The 15255-nt window shown below is 42.2% G+C and overlaps 2 protein-coding genes across 2 annotated transcripts in view; both read left to right on the top strand.

The window, feature by feature from the left end:
* crocc2 (ciliary rootlet coiled-coil, rootletin family member 2) overlaps positions 1 to 7285 on the top strand; it is a 126616-nt gene extending 119331 nt beyond the window's left edge. The window contains exons 34-36 of the mRNA XM_049479621.1: positions 217 to 348; positions 2038 to 2217; positions 3210 to 7285. Of these exons, the coding sequence (XP_049335578.1) occupies positions 217 to 348; positions 2038 to 2217; positions 3210 to 3287 (390 nt within the window). The 3' untranslated portion in view covers positions 3288 to 7285. The remainder of the gene's footprint in view (positions 1 to 216; positions 349 to 2037; positions 2218 to 3209) is intronic.
* A 2890-nt stretch (positions 7286 to 10175) lies between these two features.
* sned1 (sushi, nidogen and EGF-like domains 1) overlaps positions 10176 to 15255 on the top strand; it is a 74591-nt gene continuing 69511 nt past the window's right edge. Inside the window, exon 1 of the mRNA XM_022675471.2 lies at positions 10176 to 10761. Coding sequence (XP_022531192.2) covers positions 10549 to 10761 — 213 coding nt within the window. The 5' untranslated portion in view covers positions 10176 to 10548. The remainder of the gene's footprint in view (positions 10762 to 15255) is intronic.

The raw sequence follows: 15255 nt of genomic DNA, 5'->3' as shown, positions 1-15255 counted from the left end.
CCAAGAGGTACACTACCCAAAAGTAGACTCTAAGAGCCTTTAAACCGGGCTGACTTTTACGCCCATTTGTGGTTTAAACAGAACACACCTGTAATCATTTGCATATCTGCATGGGATATAACTGCACGCTGAGCATTGCAGCAACCCCGGGTGTGTTATTTTTGACAATAAGCATAAGTAGTTTAATTAAGTGTAATGTATGATTTGTGTATGCAGGTAGAGCAGGAGCGTCGGAGGCAGGAGGAGGAGGTGTTGTGTGTTGGGCGTCAGAAGGAGGAGCTAGAGCAGTCGTTGAGCAGTCTGGAGCAGCAGCTGAGCGACACGCATGCAGAGAGTCACACTCTGAAGGTTCGAATCTGTACTTAAATGTGTGTGTTACTTTATACTGTATACTCCATACTGTACATGTAGTCCGGTGTAGGCAGTTTACTACTTTGTGTGGGTGGAGTCTCCCTATACTTCACACTGATTGGTTTATAGCATTGGTTGGTTGTGTGTTGTCAGTTCATTGACACCTCTTTTCCACCAACAAAGTGCTGGTGCTAGAGCCAGAGCCGGTGCTGGTTCCTTTTAAGAACAGGTCCGTGTTTCCACTGCTTTAAGGAGTCACTCTCTATGTATGTGAATGTGGATGTGTTGCACAAATCAGTGTAGTGCCAAAATCAGAACCCCCGCTAGGAAAAGCACCCCTTCTCGGAGCATATTTCAAAGAAAAGTTAAAGCGTTTTTATCTGGAAGATGGTGCATATGCACTGCCAAGAGGGGGTGCTTTTCATGGCGGGGTTGCAGATTTCTGTACTGCTATGCTGCCGAATTCAGCACCCCTGCCAGGAAAAGCACTCCCTCACTGGAGAGGCTGCAGGTGCCCTGACTATTTTTTCATTATTTCTTAGGATTAGGTGTAGCTTACAACAGCATTTTGGGTATTTTCATTTTCTAAAAAAGTTAAAGCCAGGAAAGATGTACGTGCACGCTCCCGAGAGGGGGTGCTTTTCCTGGCGTGGGTGCTGAATTCACCGGAAACAGGAAACAGAAGTCAGATTTTTTTTTGTGTGATGCTTGAACACCCTGCCCTTTGGACGCTCGCGTCACAGGTATGCTGGTTTCAGACCAGCAAGATTATGGGGCCAAAATGGCACCAACCTTTCTGACCAAGAACATGTGATTTTGCAAAGGAAAAGCACAGAACTGGTCAGGCACCAAGCCAGTGTAAAAGTTGCTTTTCTAGGTGTTGTGCCAAATTCCACCTCCTGGCCAGAATCTGAATCAGTGCAGGTGTGTCCTGCAGCAAAATGAGTGTAACAGATAAATAAGGGTTGATCAACAGTTACAGTAGACACAGAATTACCAGCACTTTTTCTTCTTCTATTGTTTAATATGTGATGATAGAGTGTCTCAACTTCCTGTAATTGGTCCAAATTGTCAGTTACCATATTATTAACTCTAAGTTTTAAGTTTCACTAGTACCTTCTGAACTCAGCAGTAGTAATGATTGTGTTTATAGTGCTAAATAAAACTGCTAAAATGTCACCAGGCTCTTTAAAAGTGTGAGTGAATTACGAGAGGAGGTTGTGATCAAACTTTGTGTTTAATTTACATAAAAAATAAAGTTTCCAGATTAATCGCATGTGGTAACATGCATTAATGCTTCATTTTTAATCTGTTTTTGTGAAAATCAATGAACAAATGTTTGAAAGAAAGAAATCCTTCCCTGAACAGTAGAGACAGTTAAGCCAAAAAAAGCAGGATGAACTCTTTTTATCACCCTGGACTTCACTGAGCTCAGTGATTCAGTAGCAGGAGGAGAAGACAGAAGAGACAAAAAGGAAAGAGGATAGGAAGAGAAGTTAATTCAAATACTTAGAGCTCATCAATCAGTATCCGATCACCCCGATCTCTGTTCCAGAGTAATCGGATCTATGAGAAATATACGGCATTAAAATTCCATTTCCCCTCTCCGCTTCCTCTACACTACTGGCCGCGATTTTGTCGGCGTTGGCGGTGCAGTAACTGGGTGATGTGTGTTTCTGTGTGCAGTCCCAGCTCTCCCACCTGGAGCAGGCCCACTCCCAGCGGCTCCTCGAGGTGACAGCCCGCCACAGGCAGGAGCTGGAGCTGGAGACGGAGCGTCTGCGGGGGTCTCAGCAGCAGGCAGAGAGGGCGCTGGAGGCCCGAGAGAAGGCCCACCGACAGAGGGTCCGCTGTTTGGAGGAACAGGTCAGTTTGGACAAAAGCTGCTGCCACTGTCTCTTTCAGGAACTATCAATACTGTCTTACTAATGTACAGTTAGAGCCTGTAGTCCATCTGTTAAAACATCATTTGTGCTAGCCTTCCTTTAGTTCTTCATCTGTGGTCTGTTTTAGCGTTAGCTATTTTGTGTAAGTAACTATAGGTTTAAATCGGATCTCCAGTGGATTCCACACTTAATATACACTAGGGAAGCACAGTGTCAGTCTAGGTTAGACACTGATTAGCATGGTGGTGGTGTATGAGGTGTTAGTGTGTGTTGTGCTGGTACAGTGAGTGGATCCGATGTAGCAGTGCTGCTGGAGTTTTTAAACACTGTGTTTAATCTCTCACTGTCCTCCACTCTATTACACACTCCTACCTACAGCTGCTCCACCCTGTAGATAAAGTAAAGTCAGAGACAGAAGATCTGAATTTGTTGCTGCACAATTTACACTTTTGCTCATTTCAGTTTAGCAGGAACACTGAGGTGTTTAAAAACTCCAGCAGCACTGCTGTGTCTTTAGATCATCTTCTGGATTTGGTGGTTGTATGTCATTTAACACCCAAGGTTTGCCAAAGTTTGAAAAGGACCCCATATAGAGAATATGAAACAGCTCATCTATACTTCAGAAAATCCTTGAAAACCCTTTTCCACCCTTTTTTGGAGTATTCACACGCATATGTTGATTTGCATTGGATTAGGAAAAACTGAGGTTATTTTATGACTCGTTTTACAGATAAAATGACTGATATGATGTAATTGGATTAAAATCCCTGAGAAACTCACTGAACATAACTTACCCCATGTCTCTATTCAAAACTTCCTATCTTATTTTAAGAAAAAAATGCACCATAGCCAGTGGACTACTGCACAAACTAGGGGCATTCTAAAACTTTTGACCAGTAGAAGAGTTCAAGTGACGAATAAAAGTCTTCAAAATTGTACAACTGTATGTGTGTGTGTGTGTGTGTGTGTCAGGTGTGTACGCTGAAGGAACAGCTGGAGCAGGAGATGCGGCGCAGGCAGACGTACATGAGCCAGATGCTGAAGCCCTAAGCCCCACCCCTCCCTCAGCCTGCGATCTGGCCCGCTGCGGCTGACCCCCACAACCCGGGACGGGTGGACGGGTCAAAGCCCCAGAGTGTGAACACACTCCCACGGCTGTCCAACACTCTGCACACTCCTGGACCCGAGCCAGCACAGCTCTCACAGCGGCTACTCGCATGGACTTCCGCACAATAAGCAGTTTTACACACACACACACAGATACTCTCTCACACACACGTACACTTCCACACACTCTCACACACACAGCCTTGTTTTTATAGGACATGGAGCCATTCACGTGTTTCCCCATATGTATAACATTCACTGTATGTCCAAAAGTTTGTAGACAGACACCCCTTCTAATTAAATCATCATTCAGCTACCCTAATTAACGTGTCTAGACCCTGTAGAGAAGTATTGCCAAAAGAATAGGACTCAGATAAACATATAAAGATAAACAGATAAACATATAAATACATAAAAAGGCCCACAATATTGAGCTGTAGAGCAGTGGAACTGTGTTCTCCTGAATGATGAAGCTTTGTGTATTCCTTTAGAATGAGTTGGGGATGAGGGTGGTAATCATCCAACATCCTGACCTCAAAAATTATGTTGCTTGGTGCTGAATGCAATCTGATCCTCACAGCAATGTTCCAACATCTAGTTTAAAGGTTTTTTCCCTTTTTCCAGTAGAGATAACAAAAAGCAGGATAAACTCTTTTTTTATTGTTATTTATTTGAAAAGTTGACATCCTTTTCCCAGATTCTACCTAGCCAATAATAAACAGATTTTTAGTCATACTACATTTAATTAAAATTTGTATCACTTAACTTCAAGCTAATAACATTGTTTAATATATTTTTATTCTTTAACAAAATATGTATTATTAAGCTAACATGTCTGCTAAAATAGACTGTTAAATATTTATATGACAATTAATCTTCTTACTAAATGTAATTGAACGTGACAGTCCTAGGGCCGAATCATACATCCTGCACAAGGCACGTTGCGATGCTTGTTGCTATCTTACACCCTGTCCACAGTCTGTTTTCACGCTGTGCGCCCACACCATTAAAATAGCATCGGAGTGTAGGAATAAATCTACACTGATGGGTGTGGTGGTCTGAAAGTGAGGTGTGTTCAGCTCAATTTCACGTGTGTCTCTATCTTGGCGGCACAAAATACAGATGCGCCACTGACTGATTAAAACCCTGACAACAGTCAACCGCCCAATCCTATCTCAGCCATGCAGGAGTGCTGTGCATATTGTGGACACTCAGCACGCATAAACCCCTGCTCCGTACACACACAAATAAATTCGCTGCAGAGCACAAATCCAGCTTTTACATCAACAATAAACATGAAGAATAAAGAATTAAATAACATTGCTGTTCCCTTAAATGAGCTGCTGGTGTATCTTCACAGTGTGAACGTGCAGGTCAGTATCCTCTGCTGAGACGCACAAAAGCACTGCACTGTTAAGATGCGAACGAGCCAAAGTCAGCGCTAACTTGCCTCTTAAAGGGAATGACAACTGGCACTCTGATTGGTCTATTTCACGTTACACCCAAAACACAACCATAATTGCATGTTTGGAGATGCGCAAGGCGTATTTTTTGCACCCTCACGATACCGTAGATACACCAATACGCCCCTAAATCCAGTTGTGCGATGTGTAATTGACCGCTAAAATAGGGCACCTAGTTTCAAAACTTTTGAGATTACACATATAGTGTAGTTTCAACAAGACACTTGAAACTCAATCTCTGGTTCTCCTGCAAAACATGTGTCCTGAAATGTCCAAAAAACAAACCTACACACACACATATATAAACACACACATACACACACACACTGCTGCACCTTGACGCAGGGAACATGTAATCACTCGCAGAACTGTTGCATTACACGAGCACAAATCCCCCCAGTAATCCTGATCCACACCATAAAAAACCCAACAACAACAAACAAAGAGATCACTGTTCCCCGGAACGCTCAGCCAGAGCCAAATTGTTTTAAGGATTTGCTCAGCGGGCCGCTGAAGCGTGCGTTAGTCCGCTCGGCCCGGCCCTGCTGGCCCGACCGTAATCAGCACAATGTGAGGATGACAGCCCCAGTTTACCTCTCCCTCTCACATCCTCCCTTACTTACTCCCTCACACATCTAAACACTCACATACACACACACACACACACATTCCACACCTTTATAGATCCTGTCGTGCGTCACTTATTTAAACACTTTATTGCGTGTAACTGCATCAAGCCTAATGATAATGAGATTCAATTGTTTTCATATGGTAAAGTTGTCATCGCTCCTAGTAGTGTCCGGAATAAACGAACAGGAACAGCACTCACACGGAGCCTCTCAAACGGAAACAGATTTACTGCTAAAGACACATGCTGGGAGCTTTATTATTATATAACAATATTATATTGTAATGCTGCATTCCATTTGAACTCAGATGTTGTCATTTCTAGTAGAAAATGTACTGCTTCTGGGTAGGTTGTGGGTAGCGGATAATAGAATTAATAAATTTTAAAAAAGTATATCAGGGGTCGGCAATTAAGTTTGGCTGCGGGCCAGTTATTTTCCAAGCCATAATGTGGTGGGCCACAAAAAAAAAAATCTGTTTTGGAAAATGAAGTGCAATTGGATGGAGTGGTACAGACTAGTAGCTCTCCAGCCCAGAAGGTTGTTGAACCCAGTTGCAAAACAGTTGATCTCAAAGCAGGTTAACCCACGAAGAAAGTAAAAAAAAAGTAAATAAATAAACACACCGCTCCTAATGCTGGATCCTAATCCGTGTCGTCAGGGTCGCAGTCCAATACACTATCGCTGCCCCGGCTATTGAATTGGGACACAGCCGGGAAAAAGCAGAACTGGTGGATACTAAAGTCATGACAAGCCCGACAGAGAGACGGTAGGACTGTAAACATAAGCTCACCAGAGAAGCATTTTATTTATTTATTTTTTTTCATTATTGTTCATTATAGTTCAGACAACCTCACAAGCCAGATGTTTCATGCTTACGGGCCACATCTGGCCCAAGGGCCTCCTATTGCCGACCCATGAAGTATAGTATGGATATACGTTTCAAGTAGGAATAAATAAATGATAAAACAAGTAAATCATGGATATCAGTTTCAGGAAACTAATTGAAAAAGTTGGATTTCCTATTGGAAAAGATGAGAGAACCTCAAGAACCCTGGTAATGCTAACAATGATAACCTGAGACGATGCTAACAATGAAAAATTGGGACATATTTTGAATGGAATACATGCAAACATTACACACACACACATAGCACACACACACACACACACACACATGGCCCCTCTTATCTTTCTCTCTTACTCCTCACACTTTTACCATACACACACAGACACACTGGCATTCACACAGACACACACATACACACACACACACACACAGCATACACACACGGCCCCTCTTCTCCCTCTCTTCCAAATACCTGTGATTATACACATACTCTCAAAAATACACTCACTAACACATGCTAGTGCATACACACACTCAAACCCACATGCACACGCACACACATGCCCATGCAAACATACTGTACACCCTTCTATGAGCACACACACATAAACACACAAGCCCATGTGTACACACTCTTACCCACGTGTGTGAGAAAACAGCTCCCTCTTCTCTCACTCTCAAAAGAGCCTCCTCTTACTCTCACTCGTACAGTTTTCAGATAAAGCTTCCGTACATATTTGCATTTTTAAACACATACACACACTTACAACTCCTTTGAAACACTATGTATTTCCTTCATGAAGTGCTGATCTAATGATCAATTATGTTATTGATTTAATGTGTTGATTTAATGCCACTAATAATGATTTTGATATGACTTTGATAATGATTATTCTCACTCATATATATCCTAATCAATTATGAAATGATTAAAATTAAGTAGGAATGATATGTTCTTTGTTGGAGGGCTTTTTTTTCTCTTGTGGAGGAGGGGGGATCTTTTATTTGGTGCAGCCCCGCTCTGTGCGATGTTGTTTTTTATGAGCCAATAAAGCCACAATAAGCGATGAAACAATGAGCAGATTGATGTTTGTCGTTTGAGGAGTTGCTGTATTTGCATTGGCTCTGCCTGCTGGATAATTACTCTAACTTGTTTTGATGTGTGCAAACAACTTAAAAACTGCTTCAAACGTTCCCCTGTGACAGCTTGGCTCCGGGGGTTGATATGTATTACTAATAACCCTCTTTGTCATCATCTGATTTTTTTTTCGTTTCTGCTTTTTTGCCTCTGCGAAAACCCTGACTCTCAGAATCCTCTGCCAGAAGAGTCTTAAAGAGTATTAAAAGCTTCATATAGAGATTCCTGCCCGATACTGTGTGCAGTCCACTCAGCCAGATCTCATTCTGCTTGTGTATAAAGAGGGATATATTATTACTCTGACATGCCAAAAGTCTTGGGACAGGAAGAAATATAGTGTACAATGACTTTTGGTGTGTCCTCTGGCAGGAAAAGAGGGGTCTTGTCATGGTTAGGTACAGAATACAGACACATGCAGATGTAGATAAATAAATGTAATAAAATAAGAGGCAATACCGTAAACAGGAGACAGTCCAGAGTTCATACACGAGATATCCAGCAGCAGAGAGAATCCAAAAGGCAGTAGTGATACACAATCCAAGTCAAACACAGAAAATCCAATATAAGAGGCAAAGGCAAAAATCGGCGTCGAGAAAACGAAATCAAGGTCATACACAGAAAAAAAACATACACAGTAAATTAACGCTTTGTAAAGTGGTAGAAACCAGGCAATACGCGGCACCAATGAGTTCGTGAAGCGTCCTTAAATACCCTAGGGTAATCAGTACACTGAGCTTTCTAACAGAAGCAGGTGAGGCGTCACGTGAGTAGGTGTGTGCGTGATGTCAGCGTGTGGTGCGTTCTGGGTAGTGTAGTTGTTAGGCTGCAAACCTCCTTTAGGGCCGAGTGAGAGAAGAACACAAGCGCCTACAAGTCCAGAGGTGACAGGTTTCCTGCATTGAATGTGGATGTAATTTCTCATGGAGTCACTATAGTCTCTTTTCACACAGACAGTTCTAGCCAGACGCTGCCGGTCACGATCATTACCACCCACTGCACTGTCCACTGTAGGTGGTAATATTAGATTTCTATGGTGTATTCCCGATACATATGTGACACTGTGAATGGAGGAATGTTAAATACTCGAAACAGAACTTCAGAAATGGAGCGTCCCATCCATCTGCACTCACTCTATATCAGACCTCACTACAACTCCCATAATTCACCTTGCCTTACCAGGAGAGCACACTGACCAGTTTTTAACCACTGTCACTAACAAGATAACACCTCACAAGAAACACTTCATGACCAATTTGTACACTGCAAATTGTATACTGCAGAAAAGTTTGTAAAGCCGCTCCGCTAATGTACAGCGTTACAAAGGAGTTTCAGGGTAGTTTCTCCAGCATGAAGGCTGATGCAGCAGCATTAGCATTAGCCGCTAACCAGAGTGCTAGCTCTTTCGTCATTTAGAAGTGAGTATATTGGACAGTAATGTACACGTTTACCAAGTTAAAACAAACTACATACGTTGAAAAGAACTGATAGTGCCTTGTTTTTCCGGAACACTTAGGGTTCCTCAGTCTACCGCGATCAGGCAGCATTTACTAGCATTAAGCATTTCTGACAAGCGCTGCTAATCGTGTCTGGATAGCGCTGCTAAACTGGGGCTAGCTAAGCGTGCACTAACCACCATTGGACAAAATACTGAAATTATTAGCTTACTGTAAATAAGCAGAAGCGCTTTACTCACCCAAATAAACAGTTTTCAGAAGAGAAATTAGACTTTTTTGTTTGACTTTAAAGGGAAATGTTTTTTTTTTTAATAATTGATGTTTTGTTTAAATAGGTGCCTTCCTTCAGCTTAGGTTTTTAATAAACTCAGGTGAAGTGTTTTTTTGTGACATTTTCAACTAAATATTAACCACCTTTTACACTGTTTGAGGATTTTTTTTTTGGGGGGGGGGGTGACTTAAAAAAAAATAATAATGTAACAGTAACAGTACAGTAATCCAAACCAGAAGGACTTTTTTCAGTTTTTTTTCTCTTTGAACTCACTTCTTGCTTCTTGTGCAAGTTCTGCTCAGCAGGAGGCACTGAGTTCATGTCACGTGATACTGCCGTAGTCGCCGTGATATTGCTCTGATCTCTGATGTTGCTTACTTGTGTGTTGCTGTCACTTTTCTGTTACTACGTGTGTGTGTGTGTGTGTGTGTGTGTGTTAGTGTGTGTCTGTATATATACACACACATGTAGTAACAGAAAAGTGACAGAAGCATTTAATATATAATATATACATGTATATATATTTATATATAATTTATATATAATTTTCTATATAAATTTGAGTATGTATATGTATGTATGTGTGTGTGTTGCTCTGCAGGGTCTGCGCAGTCAGTCAGGCAGGCAGCGAGCGCAGTCGGGACAGTTTTCCTACAGACTCCCCTGTCAGTCTCTTTAAAGCACCCCTTTGATTACCATAGCCCCACCCCCTGCTTATCCAGTTACCAGCCCCCTCTCAGCTATTGGCTAGCGGCACCTAATTATGCAAGGTAGTGAATCCCTGGGGGTGTGTATGTGTATATGTGTGTGTATGTTTGTGAATGTGTGTGTGTATATGTGTGTAAGAGGAGGTTGGGGGGGTGGGGGGACGAGGCATGGGGGCCGGTCCTGAAAGAAGTCCTTTGGCAGGCAGAATAGAGGTTTTATTGAGGATATTTCTAAGCTAACCATCAGGGACCAAATTGCTGGATTGTAAAAAAAAAAAAAAAAAAGAAAAAGAAAGCTGCTTCTCTCTCTTTTTTTCTCTCTCTCTCTCTTTTTCACTGTCTTTTTTTCACTCCCTCGCTCACTCCATTCCCTCATTTCAGTGAGCGAGCAGTGTGAGCGCAGGCTGTCCCGCACCCGGAGGCACCCAGAATGCGAGGAATCTACCTCGCTGTCCCGGAGTGAAGGAGCGGGTGGAGGTGGAGGTGGAGGGGCAGGACGGAGGACGGAGTGGACTGAAAGGAGCTGAGTGGACGGGACAGCAGGACAGAGCTGGTTAAGAGGGGAAAAGAACTGAAGAACTGTTTGGAGATCTGCTGTACCCCTGTAATTTGGGTACCACTGTTCCATCCATTGTCCTCATCTATTGTCCCCACATTGTCCCCGCACTGTCCCCCATCCTGGTGCAGCAGAGGACATGGGGTGCCTACTCTTGCCCTGCCTGTGCTCTCTGTTGTTTTGCCTGAGGCTGCCGGGCGGCGTGGAGCCGGCTGTCCCGCTGCATGACTTCTACCCCTTTGGCGAGGAACATGGGGACACTGTGACCATCAAGCAGGACGACGGAGGTTCAGGATTGGTGGACATCTCTGTGGCGTTCCCGTTCTTCGGAGACTGGCACAATGGACTCTATGTGAGTTATGATGGAGAGAGTGTGTGTCTGTGTGTAAGAGAGTGTGTGTATTGAAAAAGTGACAAATTGATGGACAAAGTGATGAATTGAGTGTGTCCATAAATCCTTAAATCACATGGGCATGATGATTACTGTCCTCCTGTTCAAACACTTTTGGCCATATATGCCTTTGATGAGATTTGATGAGATGTATTTTATTCATACCGGAATCCAGTTAAATCAAAGAATCCCATAGCAGGCAAGAGAATCAGCTCTTTCATTCAGAAGCTGTACTGAAGCATGTGTGTGTGTGTGTGTGAGAGAGAGAGAGTTAGAGTACCTCACTAGAGTTGTGGTGGTGATTCGGGACAAGTGCATGAGGTTCACGGTCATGTGATGCACAGTAGCGAAGCTACCGGCGAAGGAAAGTTTAGGTGAAAAGATGACAGCAGATGAATGTAGTGCTATGTAGTGTGACACTGTATGTCTAAATATTATATATTTATGAGCACCCCTTCTAATTAATGCATTGATTCAGTTAGTTAAAGAGTTTTAAGAGCACCTATTGCTGACACAGGTGTGCAAATGCACACTCATGCACATCTTCTCAAGTCATTGTAGAAAAAAATGTATTGCCAGTAGAATAGGACCCTCTAGAGCAGATAATCAACCATGAACCTATTGGCTCCATGCCTAATAGGTGCCTAGGTGTGAGCTATAGAGGGGTAAAAAAAAAAAACAGTACTGAGCTGTAGAGCAGTAGAAGAACTGTGTTTTTTGAATGATGGATGGCGCTCTGTCTTACTTTTGGGATGTGTTGGGAAACTTCAGGATGGTTCGGGTTTTGGTGCTCATCCAACAACATCCTTTGATCTGGATCTCATTGATGCTTTTTTTGTATGCTAAATGCAATCAAATCCTCACAGTAATGTTCTAAACCAGTTACTCCAACAAAAGCAGAAAGCAGGATAAAGTCTTTTTATTTTATTTTATTTTTTCAAGAAAGTGTACTCAGTTCTCACTTTTAGAACACCCCTATTGTTTAGCTGTCCAGTACCAGTGCTATATGGCCCATACAATCTGCTTTTTTATTTTCTCATCTTATCAGTGACTTTATTTCTTCTTTTCACTACTGAAACTGAGACGTAGTTAAATCATGTTAAGCTGATCTAAAGGCTAAAGCTGTTGCCATGTGGGTCAGCCAGACATCTTCCTGTACCAGTTTTCTCCAGTTTCCAAGAGTATTTTGAAGGTGTAGGAATCAGTACTCACCGCTCTCTGACTTCATCTGTAATTTCTCTAAAGAAAATACTTTTTTTTATAGTTTTTAATAGTTACAGAGTTATATGGGTTTCTGGGGTTATTCTTTTAGGTATTATGATGAAAGTGTGAATATGCTGCAGTAGAAACTGTGGTCTATTCCACCACTGCTTTACTACAGACAAAAGCTTTGGAAATTCACATTTTTAAAAATCCATTTTCAAAGCTTAGTTTATTTATGTTGCTACTTACCAGCTGTAAGCTGTTAACCAATAAACTTTGTTTGCTAAAAATAACCTACTCTTTTTTAAAATAATTTTTTGTTACAATATACTTTTACAATATACTAATATTTATTATTTTCAGTACTAAAATACTTTTCTTTAAAGTCTCTGACAAATTCCAAACTAGATTTTGTACCATTTCTGGTGACTGACTGAAGAGCTTAAATGGCAAAAACAAAGGGAAAAACTGGGGTGTTCAAAAACTTTTGACCGGTAGTGTACAGTTGTGGTCAAAAGTTTACATACACTTGTAAAAAAAACAATGTTATGGCTGTCTTGAGTTTTCAATAAGTTCTACAACTCTTATTTTTCTGTGATAGAGTGATCGGAACACATACATGTTTGTCACAAAAAACAGTCATAAAATTTGGTTCTTTCATAAATTTATTATGGGTCTGCTGAAAATGTCACCAAATCTGCTGGGTCAAAAATATACATACAGCAACAAAATTTGTCAATTTTGGTGATGTAGCGAGTTGTGTCAATCAAATTAGCTTCATGTCATGGCCTCTTCACTTCTTGTAAGTGATTCTGATTGACTACAGCTGTTGACTTCTCATGAGCCCATTTAAATAGGGCTCATTTGACCCAGTGATTAGACTCAGCTACAAAAGCTACAATGGGAAAGTCAAAGGAACTCAGTGTGGATCTGCAAAAGCGAATTATTGACTTGAACAAGTCAGGGAAGTCACTTGGAGCCATTTCAAAGCAGCTACAGGTCCCAAGAGCAACTGTGCAGACAATTATACGCAAGTATAAAGTGCATGGAACAGTTGTGTCACTGCCACGATCAGGAAGAAAACGCAAGCTATCACATGCTGCCGAGAGGAGATTGGTCAGGATGGTCAAGAGTCAACCAAGAATCACCAAGAAGCAGGTCTGCAAGGATTTGGAAGCTGATGGAACACAGGTGTCAGTCTCCACAGTCAAGCATGTTTTACATCGCCATGGACTGAGAGGCTGCCGTGCAAGAAAGAAGCCCTCGCTCCAGAAAAGGCACCTTAAGACTCGGCTGAAGTTTGCTGCTGATCACATGGACAAAGATAAAACCTTCTGGAGGAAAGTTCTCTGGTCAGACAAAACAAAAATTGAGCTGTTTGGCCACAACACCCAGCAATATGTTTGGAGGAGAAAAGGTGAGGCCTTTAATCCCAGGAACACCATGCCTACTGTCAAGCATGGTGGTGGTAGTATTATGCTCTGGGGATGTTTTGCTGCCAGTGGAACTGGTTCTTTGCAGAAAGTAAATGGGATAATGAAGAAGGAGGATTACCTCCAAATTCTGCAGGAAAACTTAAAACCATCAGCCCGAAGGTTGGGTCTTGGGCGCAGTTGGGTGTTCCAACAAGACAATGACCCAAAACACACATCAAAAGTGGTAAAGGAATGGCTAAACCAGGCTAGAATTAAGGTTTTAGAATGGCCTTCCCAAAGTCCTGACTTAAACCCCATTGAGAACATGTGGACAGTGCTAAAGAAACGGGTTCATGCAAGAAAACCATCACATTTAGCTGAACTGCACCAATTCTGTCAAGAAGAGTGGTCAAACATTCGACCTGAAGCTTGCCAGGAGCTTGTGGATGGCTACCAAAAGCGCCTAGTTGCCGTGAAAATGGCCAAGGGACATGTAACCAAATACTAATGTTGCTGTATGTATATTTTTGACCCAGCAGATTTGGTGACATTTTCAGCAGACCCATAATAAATTTATGAAAGAACCAAATTTTATGACTGTTTTTTGTGACAAACATGTATGTGTTCCGATCACTCTATCACAGAAAAATAAGAGTTGTAGAACTTATTGAAAACTCAAGACAGCCATAACATTATGTTTTTTTACAAGTGTATGTAAACTTTTGACCACAACTGTACATGCCTACATATAATACAAAAACAAACACACACCCCCCCACACACATTTCTTGGCTCTAGTGTTGTAAGCGAACACCACCTGTTGCAGTGTAGCATCTAAGCATCATGTAGCAAAAACTGTGCCCCCAAAATACCCACCTCTAGCTGATTTCCACCCTTTCCACTTTGCCTGTGTTTCACAGTGCCCTGCCCAGGTGCCACGGCAACAATGGGTAGGGGCAGTGGTCCTGTTTCCACAGTGGGCTGTCTAAGAGTGGAAGAGTGAGGTCAGAGTCCTAAAGCAGCGTGACTCCGGCACAACAGACATGCCACTGCACCGCACTGTCCACCACCCCACGACATGCCCTTTAAACTGCCTGCTTCCAGCCTCTACAGGCTGCCCAGTGCTCCTGTTGTTACCCATCTTCAAATGATGAAGTCAGTCAGATTTATATCTTGGAAAAAATGCAGCTTCAGAAATAGTCTTTGGGGTTCATGGTGTTCCTTGAAAGGAGGCTCTAGTATCCTGTTGAAGCCTCTACCCTGGATATAAGATGAGATTGAGATGGTTGGGTATGAAGGTGTACAGGTTCTGTATAGAGTCCTGCAGCACATTTACCCACAGATGTTGCTACAGCTGGGCCTGTAGATCCTGCTCTACACTCGTAGGTTAAAGCTGAAGCTGCTGTACTAGTTGCTCTCATCAATGCTGGATTGGTGATAAATCTGAAGTCCGGATAGGACAAGAAAGTGTTACAATCTGGTAAAAACATTCCTGGTAAACTCTTGCTGTGTGTGGGTGAGCATTATCCTGCTGAAAAATGCCAACAGGAAGTCCTTCTATGCGAGGCAGCAACATATGTGTCTGTGGAGTGTTCTACATATATCACTGAGCTGTTAGAGTCCCTCTTATCACTGCTAGGGGTGACTGACTGTCATATGTGATGCTCCCCAGATCATCACACCAGCAGTTTGTTGGGGCAGTGTGTCGCTCCACAGCAAGGCAAGATGAAACTGCTTACCACAAGGCCTCTATACTCGAATCAATCAATTAATCAATATCTGACCCCAAATAGAACCTAGATTCGTCATGAAAGACTCTACGATTTGAAATATGTAG

Source organism: Astyanax mexicanus, chromosome 5 (genome assembly GCF_023375975.1).
Source record: "Astyanax mexicanus isolate ESR-SI-001 chromosome 5, AstMex3_surface, whole genome shotgun sequence".
Classification (NCBI taxonomy): Eukaryota; Metazoa; Chordata; class Actinopteri; order Characiformes; family Acestrorhamphidae; genus Astyanax; species Astyanax mexicanus.
This window is presented reverse-complemented; position numbering and strand designations above follow the sequence as displayed.